A 20,557-nucleotide genomic window follows, 5' to 3' on the forward strand; every position below is an offset into this window, starting at 1 on the left:
ACAGGCATCATGCACACTCATCATCACTATGTAGGTAGGCGATCACTTAATTGTTGAAAAACCCCGGAGTGAGTTAGTTTATTCTTGATAGGCTAAAGAATAGATACATTTTATATTTGCACAATGATCTGTGATAATTATCTGTCAACGTGCTTTTTGTCTATCTCGTGTGACTTAAAAACAAACAAATAAATAAATAAAAACAATAAATGTAACAGGCTATACTTAGGCCTACGTAATAAAAGTGTGCAAACTAGAAATGCATTCTCACAGAAAATGCTGGAAGCGGGCTTGCCTTTTGGGGCAGAGATGAAACAAAGTACTATTGAGAAAACAAAGCTAAAAGAAATCTTGGAAAAACTCCATCCACCCAGTCAGAAGTTATGGGCCAAACAATTCAGCCATCTTGGATTCAGCCATCTTGAACGTGTTGTAGCTCTGCGTTTTGGGGATATACTAAATGACATACATGGTATTTTAAGTTGGCTAAGGAACACTGCATATGATATAATTTTTAAAATCAACATGGCTTCGAGCGGGACTCGAACTCACAACCTCCATATCTGTAATCCAACCCCTTTGCCATTGATATTAAATGACATACAATACATGATATTTGAAGTTGGCTAAGGAACACTGCATATGATGTCATTTTGAAAATCAACATGGCTTCGACTGGGGTTCGAACCTCCAACCCCCATATCCCTAATTCAGCACATTTGCCATTCATACTAATTGACATACATGGCATTTTATCTCGGCCAAGGAACGCTGCATATGATATAATTTAGAAAATCAACATGGCTTCGGGTGGGATTCGAACTCTCAACCTCCATCTCTCTAATGCAGCAGCATGCATTACCACTAAGCCAAGCAGCTAATTGTCATGCATAGTCCAGCAAGACTATATTAGTTTGCATTGCAGAGCTGAATAATACACTTCTAGAATGCTTGCTCGCACCTGCTCGTTAAGAATAGAATCTTGAGACAGTGACAGTTGAAATGGAACTCTTCACTGGCTGCACCTGTTGTGATTGACTGAAAGACAGTTATTATTGAGCTCTAAACTGGGGAGAAAATGAGAATGAGTTTTTTGTCTTTACAACATCGTTGTAAAAAAACTAAAAGGAGTTGGCACGTGTCCTTTTCACAGATCGGAGTCATGCTTGTGATCTCTCTAACAGTCTTTGAATGAAGTTTATAGGTTAAATTTTTCAGGCACAAATGGACCTCCGTGTGGGACATGCGCTGATCTCTTGAAAAATGCACTTTTCCAAAGACTGGGATTCTCCATAGAGCCAGGTCTGTTTTTTTTACAAACCTGCCATTTAAAAAGTATTGGGAGTTGGGAGATGAAACTTTCACAATTTGGAGACATCCCATAGAGCTCGCTAACAACGCGTCAACTAAACTTCTAGGTGAAAGTGTTGATGTTTTATGACCGAAAAAGCCTCCTACACTCTAATCTTTAGAGTGGCGGAACTTTGGTTCATGGAGGTTCCACCACTGTTTTCAATGGAGACCCAGGCTTTCACAAAATCGCCAAAAACGGGAAAACGACAAGAGACACGGAGAAGCCTATAACGAGACGCGATCTCCAAGCCGAGCCGGTCGTTTTAGTGTTTGAACGGTGTCTCTATCTCGAAAGGCCTAGGAGGAGATCCATTTTCTATTTTTACTGTCCCCCTGCACAAGAGAACCAATAATAAATAATTAACAGGACTTAGAGATTACTATAAACGGGCCTTGCTCTGCAAGAGCTCTGCTCTTGCTCCGCAAGCCCGCTTAATAATGTGCTTCTTTTTGTCTTTCTTTACCGGCATTCAATTGGGTCTCACCTGTTGCTAGGTAGATTTTAATTTCCGAGGTTTTCAGAAAGAAATATAACAGTAACACTACCTATTATTGAACTGTGGGGGCACTGTAACCTCCTAGAGTTACTTCCTCACTTTTCTATTTGGTAGGTCTATATATGGGTATTTCCAAGGACAACTTACAACGCCACATTAATGGTACAAGCTTTAACAGCCCCTTGGTCTTGGTCTTATTTTCATCACCACACCACTTTTAATCTTTTGCAATGGCCATAGGCTAAAACACACACAGGTGCATAAATAGGCTATCTATGGTAGGCCTAACACAAATCCACAGTGATGCATACGCATGAGAAACACACATTTACAATGCTCTGTGTCATGTGTGTGTGTGTCTGTCTCTCTGTCTGTGTGATTAACCAGATATAACTGAGGGATGTATAGAGTAAATACATTGTATTCAGTACTCTCAATCTTTAAAGGTCGCCAGTTACCACCATTTTAGATTATATGTTGCCAACAAAAATGACGCCTAAATTATTCTACCACCGAGGATGACACTGGGGCGTTTTCTCACCAGGTGGGCAAGGCAAAGCATAGTTTCCAGTAGGCCTCCTTCAGGGCTATTACGTAGTCTGACACAATACCAGGTCAGTATAGGACTTCCTGGCTGGACAAGTTGTTGTGCAGTGTGCGTACCAGATATACTGCAGTAAAAACTGCATGACAATCCCAAATCATCCAGGTCATGTTTTGTTACCATATTATAATATTAAGAGCCTCACGTCACCACAATGCCACGTTCTAATGTAAGTCATTGACTACGTTTGCATGAGACATTTAATCCAGAATTAACTCACTTTGATTCTGAATAAAGCTTAATTCCTCTTTGAAAACATCATGCAAACACTTCACAATTCGTAATTAAATGAAAGACCAAAGTAAACTCGACAGAACTATTCATTCGGAATTAAAAACGTCATGTATCTCTTAGTGGGATATGTTAACATTCAGTGGTATACAAAAGTATAGTTACACTCATTTTCATACACATATACTGCACAGTGTTTAGCTTTGTTAGTCAGTGTCTGTCTGTAGTCCTCCCTGTTCACCTGTGGATGTTCAGTGTGTGTCTTGTTCCATGTATTTGTGAAAAAAAAACAATAAAAAGTAAATTACAAAAAAAAGAAAAACGTCATGTAAACGTAGCCATTGTACGGTGCCCGACAGGGACCGGACAATATCTTTTTCAGGGGGTTAAGGCCCCTGCACATTACATGCGGTAATACGAATCCGGTTTGACCGTTAACCATTCATTGTCTATGGAGAACCGCATTCCGTATGCGGTTGGGGTCCGGACAGTCCGGTGCGGAAGAAAGTCCGCATCCGAGAGCCTCCGCATACGTTCAAATATTTGAACTCGTCCGGAAAATACCGTGCCTGATCGTGCGGTAAAGAGAGCTGTTGCTATGGTGATGATAAACACTTTAGGAATTCCCGCGGATCTTCTAAAAAAATAATAGATAAATATCAAAATTACGCCGTTTTAAGCTGTTAAAAACGGCGATAATGTCCAAACTTTATGATTATATAATGCACACTATATGGGTGGACAAGAAAACAAGCCGTTTATGATTTGATACGAAATAATGAAAACCAAATTCATCATCAAACACTGCAATACTTTTCACACATGATCTTTATGAGTTACACACTACAAAAAAGTGGAACGAAGCGTTCTTAGTGTTCAAATAAAGAAGTTTGGAGGCATTTTCTGCTCCATCCGCATGTTTCAAACCATCCACTACTAGACCTTGCTTGCGGGAGTTTTTCTGAGGTAATACGGTGTCCACTAGGTGATGCGGTGACCGTATTGCCCAGTGTGCAGCAGGCTTTACAAGAAAGCGTTCTCTCACTTTGCAAAACGTGCTCTCACTTTATTAAATCGCGCGCTTGTCTAAATGAAGCGCGTGCACGTTTGCCTACATTGTAAACTCGTCTTCCTGAAACCGTGCGCTCGCTGCCATGCAGTCGAGCCCAAGGTGTATACCTCGCGAGCACAATTTACAAAAGTGTGCCCACGATTTGTAAAATGTGCTCAGGTCATTCTGAATGCAAAGAATATATCATAATTGCTTTAAAACATTAGCACGTTTTATAAATCGTGGGCACGTTTTATGAGTCGTGCTCTCGAGATTAGTTATGCTTAGTGTGGGTACGATTTCTGTAAATGTGCCCCCATTTTGAGATGGGATTTTTTTTTTTTTAATTGAGAGCGCCAAATAAAAAAAACACAAGTTTTCTTATGTGAGTTCTCGTTTTGTTAGATTGTGCCCACGTTTAGTGCACACAAATCCATTGGCCCTTGTTTCCCACTTCGTACACAATCGTGTCCTACTGCCATTCACAAGAAAAGAGCGCATATCAGCATGTTGAGCTAGATTTATGCTTCGGACGCATAGCCTCTGCGTCTGTCCGTCCTGTGTCTGAGTCCACGCCCCCCGCACAGAGGCTCTGCGCCTGTCGTCGAGCGCCTCGAAAAAATTCTAACTACATCGTCGGACAGACGCGGAGGACGCAGACAAAAAAGAGGCTATGATTGGTCGTCGGTTGCTACATCCTTGTTCTTGTGGCAGCGCAATGCAGGTAGTTTGCGAGAGCAGAGCTGTATTCTTTCTGTTAAAAACTATATTAATGCCTTTTGTGTAAATGTGTGTAAATACACAAAGAATCAGTTGAACACTCGAGGCACAATGCCTGCGGTTTTACTACTACTGTAGCTTCCTCCACCGAATGTAAACACACATCGTCAGAATCAACTGTTTACATGCTTGCATTTTCTGCTCGTGAAAACAGACTGGGTATGTCAAATAAGGATACCAGTACATTGCCTTTGCAGTTTGTGAAAATACTTAGCTAACCGGGCTAGAAAGCAACATTGCTTAATAATGGCCGCAGTGTTTGCAATGTAGTGAAGGTTATCGCACCATTTCAAATGTGGCTCGCGACGAGACCTCGGACCTTGGAGATCTCGCAGAGGCATGAATACAAAGTTGGTTCGTGGCCACTCCCACGCGACTTTTCACACGCACAGTTGCTGAAGTCTAATCTAACCTTTAGGCGGCTGACAGACCTGTCATTCTCCAGTCTAGCCGATTCATCAAGTCAGCTCCTCTGGCCAGCCCATTAAACTGCATTGTTTCCCCCTCCAAATGATCGTGCAGTCCAATCACTGCCAGTCATTTGGCATATTGATTAGCCAACGTGGGGGAAAACAAGCAATGTCATGGGCGGGCCCATAGTTGCTGACTTAGTCCATACCTGGCACACACCCGCACCAAAGAGAGATATACCATTTCCTAATGTGAAGTGTTCTGGTCTTGGTAGTCTAATAGGCTCCTTCGTGATGAAGCAGTGCTGCTTTCACCGGCAGAGTGCATGAGCACTTTGCCAGTTTGATGGATTGCAATGCATCAGACTGGCAAAGTGAGCATGCGCCCTGCCAAGCCAAAGCTGCACTGCTTCATCACGAACGAGCCCAGTGATTGGATATTCCGTAGAGTCCACCAAAGAGTATCCAATCACTGGGGGTTTCACGCACAACCAAGTCCACTTGACATCGGGAAATTGAGAGAGAGAGTGAGTGCGCACGTGCGCGCTAGGGAGAAAGGGGTGGAGGAGAGAGAGAAAATAGGCTCGGACGCAACCAAGCAGGAACTTGCTTGATTACAATGAGATTTGCTTGGTCTAATAAAGGTGGGGTTGAATGCTTGGGAAACAAGATGGACAGTTTTTTCTAAAGTGATTTCCCAAGACATACAAAAATGCTGCTTCCTACTTGAAGCAGCCAGTGAACTGTCTCACAGCCATGTGGACTACACCCGCAATTTACGTCAGATAGATGAATGCCAATCAGGGTAGATTACCCATGCCAGAGCAGTAGCTCTTACCTCACTGCGCGGCTGCTTAGCAAAAATGTTGTTCCGCGATGGTTTAATGCCATGTGATATGACTGCGGCGCAGAGGTCACTCCCATATGCCGCATCGTGGACAGAAATTCTGACCAGGATGCTTCACGCTGACACAGTGGGCATGCTCGCTGCCTAGCAAACTTGCTGCCTGGCGAGAAAAACGCTGTCACGAACGTGTCTAATGACAGTGAGAGAACATTCGGAGATGGGCCTGTGGCATGTAATAAACATGGTATACCATGAACTCTAATTAAAATGGGGATTAGGCTAGAACATAATGTTTAAGTTAAACTCGTCATTTAGTCCTCTGGGCATAATTGTCTGGAGAGTGAAAATCCAGTATGCTTCACGTCTTTTCAGCAGTAGCCTGGTCATGCTCTTTGATGAATTTGAAGCCTAGTCATGCTCTTTGAAAAATGCATATTCGTGAGCCTTGCCCTCTACGAGATTAGAACAAAATGAAAAATGTATAGATGCTTGCTATATCTATAGCTGTCTGTGGCCTTGCATAATTTGCGATTATTAACAGGGGGCGATATCTCTCCTCTGTTTTCACATGAGAATGGCATCTTATAGGCCTATCTAAAACAGTCCCATAGTATACCATTACAAAGGCTACTTAGAAATAGCGACTATTCTAATATTTTACCAGAACGACATGTGCCCGTGAAGTAAGGACCCCTTCATGTCCGCAGCCTACACGGACTGGCGTGCGCCCTCTGTCCATGGTGCTGAAATTGCGGCACTACTCTATGTGAAACAAGTTACCATTTCATGTGGGGATAGCCAACAGGCTACAAAAAGACCAAACTATAAATAAGCTACTGGTGTAGCCTTTGCCGACATAACGAGAAATAATGTGGTCACTGCATGCATGGCGTCAAACGTTTCCTACTTCTAGTGCAAAACTCCTAGGCTAACTCATAGCATGGTCCGAGATAAATGGCACTGTTGTAAAAATGACATATAGCCTATTTTCAATGTCAGTTCACTGTCCAGTAGGCCTATTACATGCAACTTCTATAAAGCTCATCCACACTGCACGTCACAAAATAATAACCCAGGCGGCGGGACTATTTTGATTAGGCCTATATTCCCTCCAAAAATGTCAGAATCTCACAAAAATCAGTTATTTGCATTGTCCGTAATTACACCAAACGAAAATCAAGGGTTAAATCACAATATAGCAAAGCAGATTCTCCTCCTACATCAACCAAAAGCTATAAGCTGGTAGCCTAGCGAGCCAGACCTGTACAGCAAAAAGCTGTACAGGGGTCTAGGGGAGCTGGGAGAGAGTGTGGGCGGGATAAACGGTTGTCTTGTCACTCAACGTCACGCAATAGGATGGTGGAACAACCAATCTTCTGTGTAACGTCACAGCTGTCTTTCACAACGTACACGCGACACGCCCCTTTGTAGGTGAAGCGGCAACTCCGAGCCGTCGTAGCAGTGAATGCGTGTGATCACCACAGCCACAAATAAGTTTCTGAATAAATCGTGTTTTCACTTACACAGTTAAAAAATGCCTCGTTTTCAACCACACGGCCCTCCTTGATCAACCAGCGAAATGTTGAGCAATTTGGGGCTTGTTAAATGGTTATATTTATGATAGTTGTCAACATGGCATGTTCGGTGTTAGCTAGCTAGCTGTATGCATATAACTAATACACGGCTGGATACCTAGCTCTGTGTAATTGACGACAGGTTGGCTAGCCGCTAGCTAGGTAGACTAGGTGTCATTCCCATCTGTTTACTAAGATACTTAAAGACTTTCAAAGCTCCCAAATGTCTCGTTTTTAATGACATGGACCTTATTAGAATTTGGGGCAGGCATATAATACAAGGCTGGATACCTAGCTCTGTGTTATTGACGACAGATCTTATTAGAAATTGGGGCAGCAATTTCATTCTACACCTACAGTAGTGGTCTGATAATAGCGTGTGACTATCTGGTTCTGTAAAATGCTCAAATTAGCTTACCGAGCTAGTTTAAAACATCGAATGATCAAATGGTAATGTGTTGTGATCTATTTGTGTCCGATAAGTTCATGGTGTATTATTACATCAATCCATGTCAGCCACGAAATATATTATCATCCAGGCTTTTTAAATTAATTAAACACTTTCGTGCTGTACGTAGCACGGAGGCCACCATGTTTCTTCTTAGAAGAAAGTTTCCTGTTTACTAGGTAGCCCGGCCCCCCTCGCGATTTGATTGGCCCTGTCATCGGATAACTTTCAGCCTCGCTAAACGACCGGGGTCCGCTAGACTGCCCCCGGGAGCAAATTCATTTTGCGGTCGCTAGGGGCGTCTAGATTTCTAGGCTAGTAAAATGGTAATGTCATTAGTGTCATCAGAACAATTTTCACATTTTCAAAGATACATATTCATAATGTAATAGTGTCAGTGCATACATAGAAAATATTACAAAACTAGTTACGGTTCCAGTTCGTGATCCGGATCACCACCAGAATTTAATCACTTGTTCCTTGGGTCATTACTAACAACTCCACAAAGTTTTGTCCAAATCAGTTGATTCGTTTTTGAGTTATCCTGCTGACAGAATCTTTTAAAAAGTCCTGGTTCCGGTTCGTGATCCGGATCACCACCAGAATTTAATCACTTGTTCCTTGGGTCATTATCAACAAAGAAATAGATTTCTTTGTTATCAACAAACCCACTAAGTTTTGTCCATATACAGTGATTAGTTTTTGAGTTATCCTGCTGAAAAACAGACAGATGGACAGACAAACAAACCAACACGACTGAAAACATTACCTCCTTGGCGGAGGTAAAAAAAAAACATTTGAACTCAATATCTTAATTTAGGCCTATAAGTGCATCTAATTGGTGGATCCAAATGGTCTCCCGTTCGTTGAGCATGGATACGGTCACCACCTTTATCTAGAGATCTAATATGTTCCAATGCCTCAATATTTCACAAGGAGAAGGAGTCATTCTTACTATGCACTCGCGCAAAGTCCTGAGCCTGGTAGTCTGCATTACAGGTGCGTATAGCATACTTGTGTTCCGCAAGTCGGTCACGTAGGCCTATAGGCGTCTCTTTGTGCGACCTACATAGAATTTAGGCACGGGCAGGACTGGCGGTAAATTACAAACGTGGTGTTGCAATTTATAAAATATTTCATTTTGTATTCTTTCTTACATTTAAAATCACTGAATGCTTGAGGGGATAACATAGCTGCTGTGAGGACAACACCGGTAGACACCCACAGGTCTCTTCAGCCAACTCTCTTTTCTTTCTGGTGGGAGATGGCTGTGTACCAGTTTGTCACGTAGTGTGGGAGCTCTTTTATACGAGACTAATGGGGGTTCAGGAAAAACCTGTTGCAGCTCAGGGTCAGAGTTGATAATGGCCAAATTATCCTTTAAAATGCGCTTCACCTGTTTAGCCTCAGTACTGCGTAACAAAAAAGGGACGAGATTTTTTTGTTTCTGTTGCGACCCTTCTTAATTAAAGTGTCAGAGCGATTCAGAGCATGCACACTTAAATGAGCTCGCTCAACCGTCTCACACCTGTAAGCTTGTTTCCTGAAGCGGTCTAGTCTAGTGGGATCTCCATGGTCCCAATAGTGTAACCCAGAAATGTTAAGTACCCCAAAGTTTCATTGCAGAAATATCATCCATGGGCCTAATTGATAGAATTTAGCTTGGTTGCCTAAAGTTGCACTGTAACACCCACCAACGTGATAACCTCCCACCAATGTAGGCCTAAAAACCCTGCCAACATAATAAAAAAGTGCATTTCAGACGTCGCCCAGCCAAAGTCATAATTTCCTGGCAACGTAATAATTCTTGTCTCCTGCCAACGTAATACTGGTAATACACAGCTTCCTACCAACGTAATGATTATTACGTTGGCAGAAAATTATTACGTTGGTAGGAAGTGTGACACCCACCAATGTAATAATTTCCCAACAACGTAGGCCTAATGACCCTGCCAATGTAATAAAAAAGTGTGCATTTCAGACTTAATAGCCTGACGAACGTAGTAATTTCCTGCCAACATTCTTGCCTCCTGCCAACATAGTGGACAACTTTCTGCCAACATAATTACGTTGGCAGGAAATTACTACGTTTGTGGGAAGTGTGTAACATCCACCAATGTATTAACTCCCACCAACGTAATCACCCTGCCAACATAATAAAAAAGTGCATTTCAGACGTCGCCTAATAGCCCGGCCAACGTAATAATTTCATGCCAACATAATACACAGCTTCCTTATTACGTTGTGGAGAAGTCTTACATTTTGTTACATTTTGTCCCACTAATGTAATAACTTTGATCATTTGTTCAATAGATTCCACTGGGCAGTAGGTTTTAATTTGTATTGAAGGGGCCAAGACATTTCAGGATTTTTGTGTTCCTTAATGACATTCTCATCTCTTATCTGACACATGTAACGGTACACATAGTTTTGAGCAATAATACAAATGTAAATGGGGCACACACCCACTCCCACGCACCCACACCCTAGCAGGCACAGGCAGTGTGATGATGTGACACCCCAGGGTTGAGGGGTGCGTTCTGTTACATTAGTGTTTCTCAATGGGGCTCTACAGCCCTTGGGGGGCATTGACAAAGACACAGCTGAGAGGGGGTCGTGCTTAGTTGTATTAGTCCATTTCATTTTCTGAAACTGAGGGGGCGTTGTTATGCTTATGATGAGGTCAGAGGGGTGTTTATTCAAAAAAGGTTGAGAACCACTGTGTTACATTAATGTGCCTGGCTCTTTCATTCCAGTCAGAGCACACGTGATGCATTGTAGAAATGACAAGTCTCTCAAAGAGCCAAAAGCTCTCTGGCGAATCTGTTGGTAACAAAATAGTTCTAGGCTAATCCTAGGTTTCTTGAAGGTTCTCAAGCAAAAGTAGCTTACTATGAAACTGGGGTCCATTTCTCGATTCTAACGTTGCTAACCGTCTTAAGACCGTCTTAAGACGTAACACCATTCCCTTGGATTTAGTGGTGAGCGTCGCTGTCAAGACAGAATTGAGTCGCTCTTACGAAGGACGTTGCTACTATCGTTAGCAAAGACGTTTTCGAGATACGGACCCCTGGTCCATTCATTGCATTACACTTGTACCACACTTCTGCAGAACATTAAGGGAGCTTGAATTACTGAACTTTTTGACAGTCCTGCAGTATAGTGACAAAAAGCTGGAAAGATCAAAAGATCAAGTGCATGAGAATAGGCCAGCTTTTCAGGTCCTGACCAGCATACAGACACTTAATAAGATATTTATGATAATAAGTAAAATACGTCCCACGTTCTTGGGCGAATAAACACAGAACAATCTGAAGAGTTATGTCCTTTGCTTCCTTTATTAATTTATGGTTTATGTGGGATTCAGATAAGAACTGTGAAAACCATTAGGTGATAGTGTGAGCGCGTCTTCTTTACTTAATAAGTATAACATAACATAATAATATAATATAATGTTGCATTATGTGTATTTTTAGTCCGTTTAGAAAAGGAGGGGAGGGGGAACATGACATGGCAATTTTCCTGCCATTAAAAGAAATGGGTCAAATTTATAAAAACTAAACAAACCCTTTAAGTTTAACTGAATTAGGGTTGCACTTGCATGTAGACTTTGTCGCCATTAAACTTTGTTGCCATCACTATTTCTCTGTATCATTTTTCAAAACTATGTGATTATAGTTGGGCTATTACGTCTGAAATGCACACTTTTTATTACATTGGCAGGGTTTTTACGTTTGTGGGAAGTTATTACGTTGGTGGATGTCACACTTCCCACCAACGTAATAATTTTCTGCCAACGTGTTGCAGAAAGCTAAAGAGGGAGCATGTCGCTAAGCTAGTGAAAGTCAATGGATCCGTGTAGCATACTACATGCTACAGTGATGCATTGACTTTCACTAGCTTAGCTACATACTCCCTCCTTTAACTTGTCTTAAAGCAAGACAACGCTTAACATGAAAAATAAGACACTTTATAAACCCCGGCCAACAATTTTAACTGTATTAAGCCCCAAAATAGTGGCATACCCCTTTAAGGTAAGACTACAACAGGTGAATGTGCTAAAAAATTAAAATAATAGATCACCATGAAACTTTCTCAGTTGATTACTGATGATGAGAGAAAAAAAACAAATGTTTTGTTGTTTTTCTTATTTCGATGTTTAGATGTGCAAATGAGGGCATACATCATCCATTATGCGCTAATTTGCATACGCACCAAATCACCTTCATATGGTGAACTCGGGCTCAAAATAACTTTTCTGTGGGCAAAATATGTATATTTGGGTGTTGAGTTGGTGGAAACCTTCTGAGGAACCTGGTCAAGAGGGAGTTTTGACCTGGATACATGCCCCATGCGATATACAGTATAGGCCTATATAGGCTATTTATTACATACCGCAATGTATACAGCACACACATACATTCAGTGAAGCAGAACTATATAGAGTATGCCTGTGTACACAAACACAAAACAACTATAGAAGAGACATTTACTGGTCTGAGGAAAGGCTTTAAGGCCTAAAATAGCACATACTGTAGACTGTATACGTTTTTGGAACAAAATATAATATAACAGACTTTCATTATACAACTTGCAGAATAACTACAGTATGCACACACACACACACTACATGGGTGACTCCAAACAGCTCTCCATTGACCTTAACATTGACAAAAGTTATCTGGAGGTTTATATCATCCTACTCTAGTCAGAAACATAATACAAAAGTTGAAAACCAGTAATGGTCTTTGTGGTATATTTTTTGTAAATCATATAGTGTGCTCAATGCAATTGGGCAGAAGGATTGTGTTAAGGGGCTGGATTGCTAGGTATTATAAACCTTATTTAAGTAGTTAACTCCTCTGAAACTCCAGAAGATTATTCAAAAGAATGCTCAATAGTCACACGGTTGCACAATTGAAGTGAAGCCATGCCTGGGTTATTGACTTATGTAGAGCAATGATTGTAAGCACACTGTTCAAAATCCACCCAGGATTTCATGCAGGAGCAAAAGTACATTGTGGGATAGTCATCCCAGTCTTAAAAAATGAAAACAAATGGAAGGAAGACAAGAATGCTGACTGTATTTTTTCCAATGACTATCCACACAACCTTAAATTCTAAATGCCCGACTTCTGGGACTTGTCTGCTTATAGAACCTTCCACAGCCCATTGCATCAGCAAACGTAGGCTCTACTAAATATTACTAGAATATTTAGCGTATGCCCATTCAGGGTGCCCAATCATTCAATTATTGTATACTGTATATGCACACGCACACATTGAATATTTACAAAGACCACATAGCCTTCACCATCCCCATAGGCCTAAGTTTTTTTGCATTTTCTTCAGCACATGTGTATCCTGCAGCAAGCATATCACTGGCCTAATGCGCATGTTATTTTGTGCGATGTTGGCTGTTTTGGATTTGTTCACTGTATACTGTATGTGTATGCACCTTTAAAGGGGTATGCCACTATTTTGGGGCTTAATGCAGTTACAATCGTTGGCTGGGGTTTATAAAGGTGGTAAAGTGTCTTATTTTTCATGTTAAGCGTTGTCTTGCTTTAAGACAAGTTAAAAGAGGGAATATGTCGCTAAGCTAGTGAAAGTCAATGGATCCATGTAGCATGCTACAATGCTACACGGATACATTGACTTTCACTAGCTTAGCGACATATTCCCTCTTTTAACTTGTCTTAAAGCAAGACAACGCTTAACATGAAAAATAAGACACTTTACCACCTTTATAAACCCCAGCCAACGATTTTAACTGTATTAAGCCCCAAAATAGTGGCATAACCCTTTAAGGCTGTTTGGCATGGAACATGTAATTCATCCTTCTAGGTCAACACTACCTCTTGACCAGGTTCCTCAAAAGGTTTTTACCAACTCAACCTCCAAGTAGGCTACATGTGTGTGTGTGTGTGTGTGTGTGTGTGTGTGTGTGTGTGTGTGTGTGTGTGTGTGTGTACTGTAGTTATTTTGCATGTTGAAAGTCTGCTACAATAATATGTTGTTCCAAAACGTTACAGTATGTGCTATATGTATGTGCAGTATGTGCCTTAAAGCCTTTCCTCAGACCAGTAAATTACTCTTGTATTTATTTTGTGTTTGTGGACACAGGCATACTCTACTGTATAGTTCTGCTACACTGAATGTATGTGTGTGCTGTATACATGCTTTATGTAATAAATAGTCTATAGCCTATTTATAGGCCTATATATAGCACAGGGGCAGGGCATGTATCTAGGTCAAAGCTCCCTCTTGACCAGGTTCCTCCGAAGGTTTTCCCCAACTAAACACCCAAATATACACATTATACCCACAGAAAGGTTATTTTGAGCCTGAGTTCACCATATGAAGGTGATTTGGTGTGTATGAAAATTAGTGCATAATTGATAATTTATTCCCTCATTTGCATATCTAAACATCAAAATACAAAACACATCCAATACAATTTGTTCTTCTCTCAACATAAATAATTAACTGAGGAAGTTTCATGCTGATATCTATTATTTCATTTTTTAGCCTATTCACCTGTAGTAGTCTTACCTTAACAATATATTTATGCTAATTATGCAAATTGCTCAAAGTGCAACTTTGTGCAACCAAGATAAATTCTATCCATTCGGCCCATAGATGATATTTCTGCAATAAAACTCAACATTTCCGGGTTCATGAAATCACGACTACACCCGTCTCCAAAAGATTTGTCGCCTATCCACCTGTTTGGAATAACAGCTAATAATCTGACTTTCAATTAATCACCTGGCTTCAGAAGTCACTCATATGAAAGCTACAACCCTCCCGAATGAAAATGTATGTACAAAAATAAATTTCATGCACCAAAGAAAGATTGACCCTTTATTGAACACAGACAGGGCAGATTTTCACAAGACAAAAGTTTTGTCGCCTATCGAACATAATGTGAAAATGATCCGATAAGTCACTTCAAAACACTTCAAAACACTTCAAATAGGCCTACGCAGATTGGGTGTCATACTTAATCACTGAATCGCTCTCACCTCTCCAGAAAATCAACTTTGGCCTTAGGTGTATGTTTAGGGTCATTGTAATCATGGAAAGCAACACAATGAAAATCAATGGAGTTCAATGAGAGATGGTGACATATTTGCTATTCGTAGAGCAATACATTTTTAACTTCATGATGTAATCAATGATAAAAGCCCTCACACACCAGCAGCATGCATGCAGCTCCACATAAGAGCTGTATCCCTCCAATGTTTGACTTTAGGCACCATGTATTTTTTCCCAAATTCTTCACCATTAACACCAAAGAAGTCTCTCCCACTGTCCTGTCTCAAATGGCTACTAGAGATAGACAGTCACTTGTGCAGAGAAAGACGCTTTCAACAATGACAGCGGACCTCAAGGATGGTCAGTTCTCTTGTCTCAACCAAAAATAAGTAGGCTAAGAAGACTATTTCATAATGTGGCAAACATGTTTATCCGATGTCCTTCTCAAAACCTAGGACAGTGTCCTTCCAAGTGTATCAGCCTAATTAGTCACTCCCAGTGATTGGAAATTCTATAGAGTTCACCAAAGAGTATCCAATCACTGGGCGTGACTAATTAGGCTAATACACGTGGAAGGACACCTAGGTTTTGAGAAAGGCCCTCTGCTTTGCTATATTGTGATTTAGCCCCTCCTTTCTCCTTTCCCACTCCCTTGATGCAGATGTGCCTGACTAATTACACACCTGAATCAGGGGTGGGGTTAAACTTTTTTTTAAACTTCATTCGCATCCATTGTCTTCGCTTTGCCGTGATGAAGACCACTGTGGTCGAAACATGCTGGCATTTTAATTTCAAGTATGAGTATGAGTTAATAAAGGCTTTTTAATATACCTCCTTCTTCCTGTTAAGATACCTCTGAGTGCTTGGGACCTGCTGCTTTTCTAATTCTGGATTTCCCAACCCCATGAGCACCATTTCGGACTGTTTTTTTCACACACCTGAGCGCCGGGTTGACTTCCCTCTTAACGTTATGTGGTGTTGACATGTTACTGATTAGCGTAATATCTCAACAAAATTGGGAGTAAATAGAATTGAAGTCTCCCAATATGTCTTGCCATTTCATGAGGTATAGGCCTACGGAAAATGCAGCACACACACGCAGCGAAAGTGTTCCTTGATAGAATGCCTGCGTCTGTGTTAAGTGATGCGCACACGCATTGTTTAGGTTTTACAAATTACGGGGATAAACACGCCAGGCCCAAATTACTGACAGGAAAAGATGGACAATGAGAAAGCGGATGAATAACCAGGAAGACAGGGATGATATTTCTCGCAGAACAATTTTGTCTGCACTGTGTGACCTGATCAGAAGAGCTTGATGGCAAGAGCGAGTCTCGTCTCGTTTTGTGTAGGCTATAGGGATGAAATCCACCACTGGACCAGTTGGCTATCAGCAATCGCCGCGAGAATCAAACCTGTTTGAAATCCGGGTCACCATTCGTGAGTGTATCACGTAGGCTAGTTGAAATAGGCATAGGCTAGCGGGTGCACGCTTTCGACACCCCAATTTATTTCACGTGGCTACTAGCGGTACTCAGTACCATTGTCTTTGCACCTCACTAATAAGAAGGTATTGGAGTAATCTTTGGCCTAATCTGCTAGACGTGGTTCAGCTGTGACTGTGAACACCAAAAGGCTTTGAGAGCAAGTGACATCCCTTTTTCAAGTTGAACCTGATTTCAATGAACTGCTTCCCTATGGTAATTCAAGGGCATTTTAGCTGTGTTGGTGATTCCATGAAGTGATATTTTACTGTACTAATGAGCTTGCAGAATACTTTTTTGAGATAAATAACTTCTCATTCCCATCAGAATTATAATGGAAGAGATCTGGTGAGGAGATGAAAGACCTTCAAGCTCCAGAAAGAACCCTAGTTGCCCACTAAACTCTTTTGACTAATTAAGTTGCATTAATCAATGCCACTGCATGACAAATTATTCAAATATATCCTGGGTGGTTATGTCATAGTAGTTTATTCTTCAAAAGGTAAACATTTGATCACTGATCAAAAAATTTGGGCAAGTCATTGCCAAGAACACACTTCTCCTCAGCTCCTGTTTCATCAATGGTGACAAGATAGGCCACACCCCCACTGGAGCCATCTCGACTCATCGCCAGTGTCAGAGCTGCAGAGAGAGAGAGAGAGAGAGAGAGAGAGAGAGAGAGAGAGAAATACTTTTAATGATCAAATACAATGTAATAGAACCCAAAAATAGCTGTGCAAAACGTGCTTGTGTTAATTGAACACATTTTATTGCACATTTCACAATAGTCACAAATTCTCTGAATCAGTTCTTCCTGCAGGTTGGAGATGGAACTGTCATTCTTATATAGGAAGCTCAGAAAGCAAATTCGGAAATCCTATTAACACTTTGGAAACTTTGGAAACAGTATTACTCTGTAAACTTTCATGAAAAGATCAAATTTGGCAATAGGCAACCCAGTTTCAATGAGCAACATAGTGTTGCAGTATCTTTTTGGACCATTTCCTGCACAGTGTACCTTTAAAGACTATAAAATACAAATAAACTAACCATTCACAACGAACTGCTGGCACTCTCTGCGGCTCATGTCCTTCCGATACTCAGCGTCCACAAAGCCGTAGATGTAGGAGCTGCCGGAGCCACCCACAGCAAACGGCTGTCTGGACAGGAGACCGTTCAGGGTGGCATACACCTGTAACCAGAAATATAATAGTGGATGTGTAATCAAGATCTTCCTGTGCAGTCCACAATCAGGGCTCGAACTCAAAACTCCACAACAAACCAAACTCCGGTATGGGAGACAGATGCGCTGTCAAATGAGCTAAACTGTCAGTTCTGCCACTAGAACTGCCACTAGTTCCAGTTGTAAGATTACCTGGATGAGGCGTCGTGTGGGAAATTCACTAATGTTCTACTACTGAACTCTGCTAGTTACCATCTGTTGCACATGGATGTGGACAATTTTGGACTTGTTGTCCATGGCTTGCTGGTTTGATTCTCGACACCCATTGGAGGGAAGTGAATATGATGCGCTCTCAGATTCGGTGCGTTAATACTCTAGGGTAGGTTCATAAACTGATTAGATTTTTAAGGCCAACACTTTCAAAATGGATGAATTTTCATTTGGCCCATAACTTCTGAGTGTGTGGATTGATTTGGCCGGTAACACCTTATTTTAATGGTTCACCATCTCAGTGGATCAACCACATTTAGTACAGTGTAATAACCAGTGTAACAATATTTAATACCATGTAATACCACGTACACTCAAATACATGATTTAGTACAAAAATTGGTACATGATGTTACACTGGTATTAAATACTGTTACACTGGTTATTACACTGTACCTAATGTGCTAGATCCACTGTAATAGTGAACCATTAAAGGGGTGTCATTTGCCCCATTTTTTTTTTTTACTTCGTTTTCACAATAGTCGTTTGGTTTTAAGACTATGCACATCATTGATCTATGTATAGATATTAAATTTATTTCTTTTATTTTTTTATTTAACCTATACGTTTATAAAAAGTGGTAGGAATAATTGGGGACTGGAAGCATCGCGTTTCAGGGATATACCTTAAGCAGCAGAAGGCGACTGCATAGGCCTAGTTTTGTTATGTTGTGTCTGTGTGACAAAAATGTATTTCTCATTTAGATGTCCTATATGAACACATTAGAATAACATGTTCAACGTGCCCAAATTTCCCCTGCAACAATTTTGTCTATTTGCAGATCTCTGGTCTGAATTGGACAACAGACTTACCTGTCCTCCTTTTTTCCTGTCCCAGCCAGCGACAATGAGATGAGCAGACAGTTCCTCTTTGTATTTGTAGGAGATGTTCTTCACCAACGTGGCTGCAGATCGTACAAGAGGTTCTTCTCCCAGCTCAACACTTCAAGAATACATCAAGAATAAAAAAAAAAAAACACACACACGCACATTGAGACCCTATCAACAAATTGCATGTGTAAATCCTTAGACATTTAAATAAGTATTATATCGAAATGTATTACAACCTACTACCTGTGCACATCCAGCTGATAGTTCACAATTTCAGCAATGGTCTGGGCATCAGCAGCGGAGCCGGACAGGGCACAGTAGATCTTATCATGGAGGAGAGACAGCTTATTCATCACCCGGTTCACCACTGATGCACTGAAGAAAACACAAATAGGTCAAAACAAAATAGAGTGAGTCTACTTGATAAACAACACGCATCAAAGTTGGAGTTCTGCATAAGGGTACTGTATATTGGTATATACTGAAGGCTGCTGCATTATGCACCAAGCCTAGAAATAACTTACCCAGCTGAAACGCGAGAGTCCGAGCCTAGTACGATGCCTCCATCGAACTCAATGCCTATAATTGTAGTCTGTTGACAAAACAGTGAGAAGATAATATGCGTTGAGATTGTGCTGCCTGTAGAAGGTTAAGTACAGTTTAAAACTTTACAATCTGACAACATATGCGTAATGCGTACCCCAGTTTTTACTTCCTCCGACAACCAGCCCGGTGCAACTTCTTCCAACATTTTGAGTAGCAACTGGTAGGCTACTAGAGATAGACAGTCACTTGTGCAGAGAAAGACGCTTTCAACAATGACAGCGGACCTCAAGGATGGTCAGTTCTCTTGTCTCAACCAAAAATAAGTAGGCTAAGAAGACTATTTCATAATGTGGCAAACATGTTTATCCGATGTTCAGCATTCCTCTTTCCGGGTTGAACTGAAAGTGAAACCATAATCGGTAGCGTCATTGCGCACAATGCGCACGCGCGACTGCTACAGACTACTGTGACAGAGCCAAGAGTAACTTTAGTTAGACACACCTACCCAACTTTTCCCTAAGTCAATAGACCTGGGAACAACCTTAAATTAACATAGTCTCAGCAGGTAAGGCAGTCTGAGGAACGAGTCAGAGGCACAAGTTTACAGTTAGTATAAAAATATGTTGCTTTAATTTGCTTTTCTTTTATGCAATCATCTTTTCTGTTAAATCATGCCAATCATCTCACCCAGCGCAAGGGAATCATTCAGGGCATGAGAGTTCACAGTGCATAGCCTCTATCTGGCTCAGGAGGCTTGCCAGGACAAGGAGGCCTACAACCTCAATGTGTTAGTGAGGAAAGGAAAGACAATGTTCACACTGCAAACAAAAATAAGAGCACAGCAAACAACCCCAGAAGGGCTTAAATCAAAATAATCACACAACACAAAAATGGGTTAAGGAAAACACAACAAACAGAAAATAAATCAGGAGGTGACCCAACCTAGGCGGCTGCAAAGCTTGTGGTATCAGGCATACACAGTCACTCCAGCCCACTGACACTAACGCACACACACATGCATGCACACACAGTCACATACATAGGGGCACACCACACACCCCCCGCCTGGTAGCGTGTAGCCCCAGCAAGCGACACATGAGAGCGGGCAGAATGAAGGAGTCAGAGCCACCAGCAGCAGCAGCAGCAACGAGTCCTCACAGCAAGGGGAAGCGAGATGGCCACAATCTAGCAGGAACAGAACAACAACGGCCCAGGATGTTGCCAGCTCCAAGAGGGCCACAGTGTCAGTACAAATAGTGACCGAATTAAATCATTAGGCTACATGAAAAACAGGGGACCTACCAAGAGATGGCAATGTCAGATGAATCCAGTAGTCTTACTCGACAGCCGACCAGTTCCTACAGTAACGAGATACTATAAACAATATTGCCTGTTACGTTCCATGGTG

The 20,557-nt window shown here is 41.4% G+C and overlaps 1 protein-coding gene across 1 annotated transcript; it reads right to left on the bottom strand.

Annotated features, from left to right (window-relative positions):
- Window positions 1-16,784: 16,784 nt before the first annotated feature.
- On the bottom strand, window positions 16,785-19,535 carry psmb9a (proteasome 20S subunit beta 9a). Its single transcript, XM_063185449.1, has 6 exons — window positions 19,304-19,535; window positions 19,128-19,195; window positions 18,847-18,978; window positions 18,586-18,715; window positions 17,371-17,512; window positions 16,785-16,962 (listed from the first exon to the last, which is right to left on the bottom strand). The coding sequence occupies exons 1-6, from the start codon at window positions 19,352-19,354 to the stop codon at window positions 16,835-16,837; spliced, it is 651 nt and encodes a 216-aa protein (XP_063041519.1). The 5' UTR covers window positions 19,355-19,535; the 3' UTR covers window positions 16,785-16,834.
- Between the last annotated feature and the right edge of the window lie 1,022 nt (window positions 19,536-20,557).

This window comes from Engraulis encrasicolus, chromosome 20 (assembly GCF_034702125.1).
Source record: "Engraulis encrasicolus isolate BLACKSEA-1 chromosome 20, IST_EnEncr_1.0, whole genome shotgun sequence".
Taxonomy (NCBI): Eukaryota; Metazoa; Chordata; class Actinopteri; order Clupeiformes; family Engraulidae; genus Engraulis; species Engraulis encrasicolus.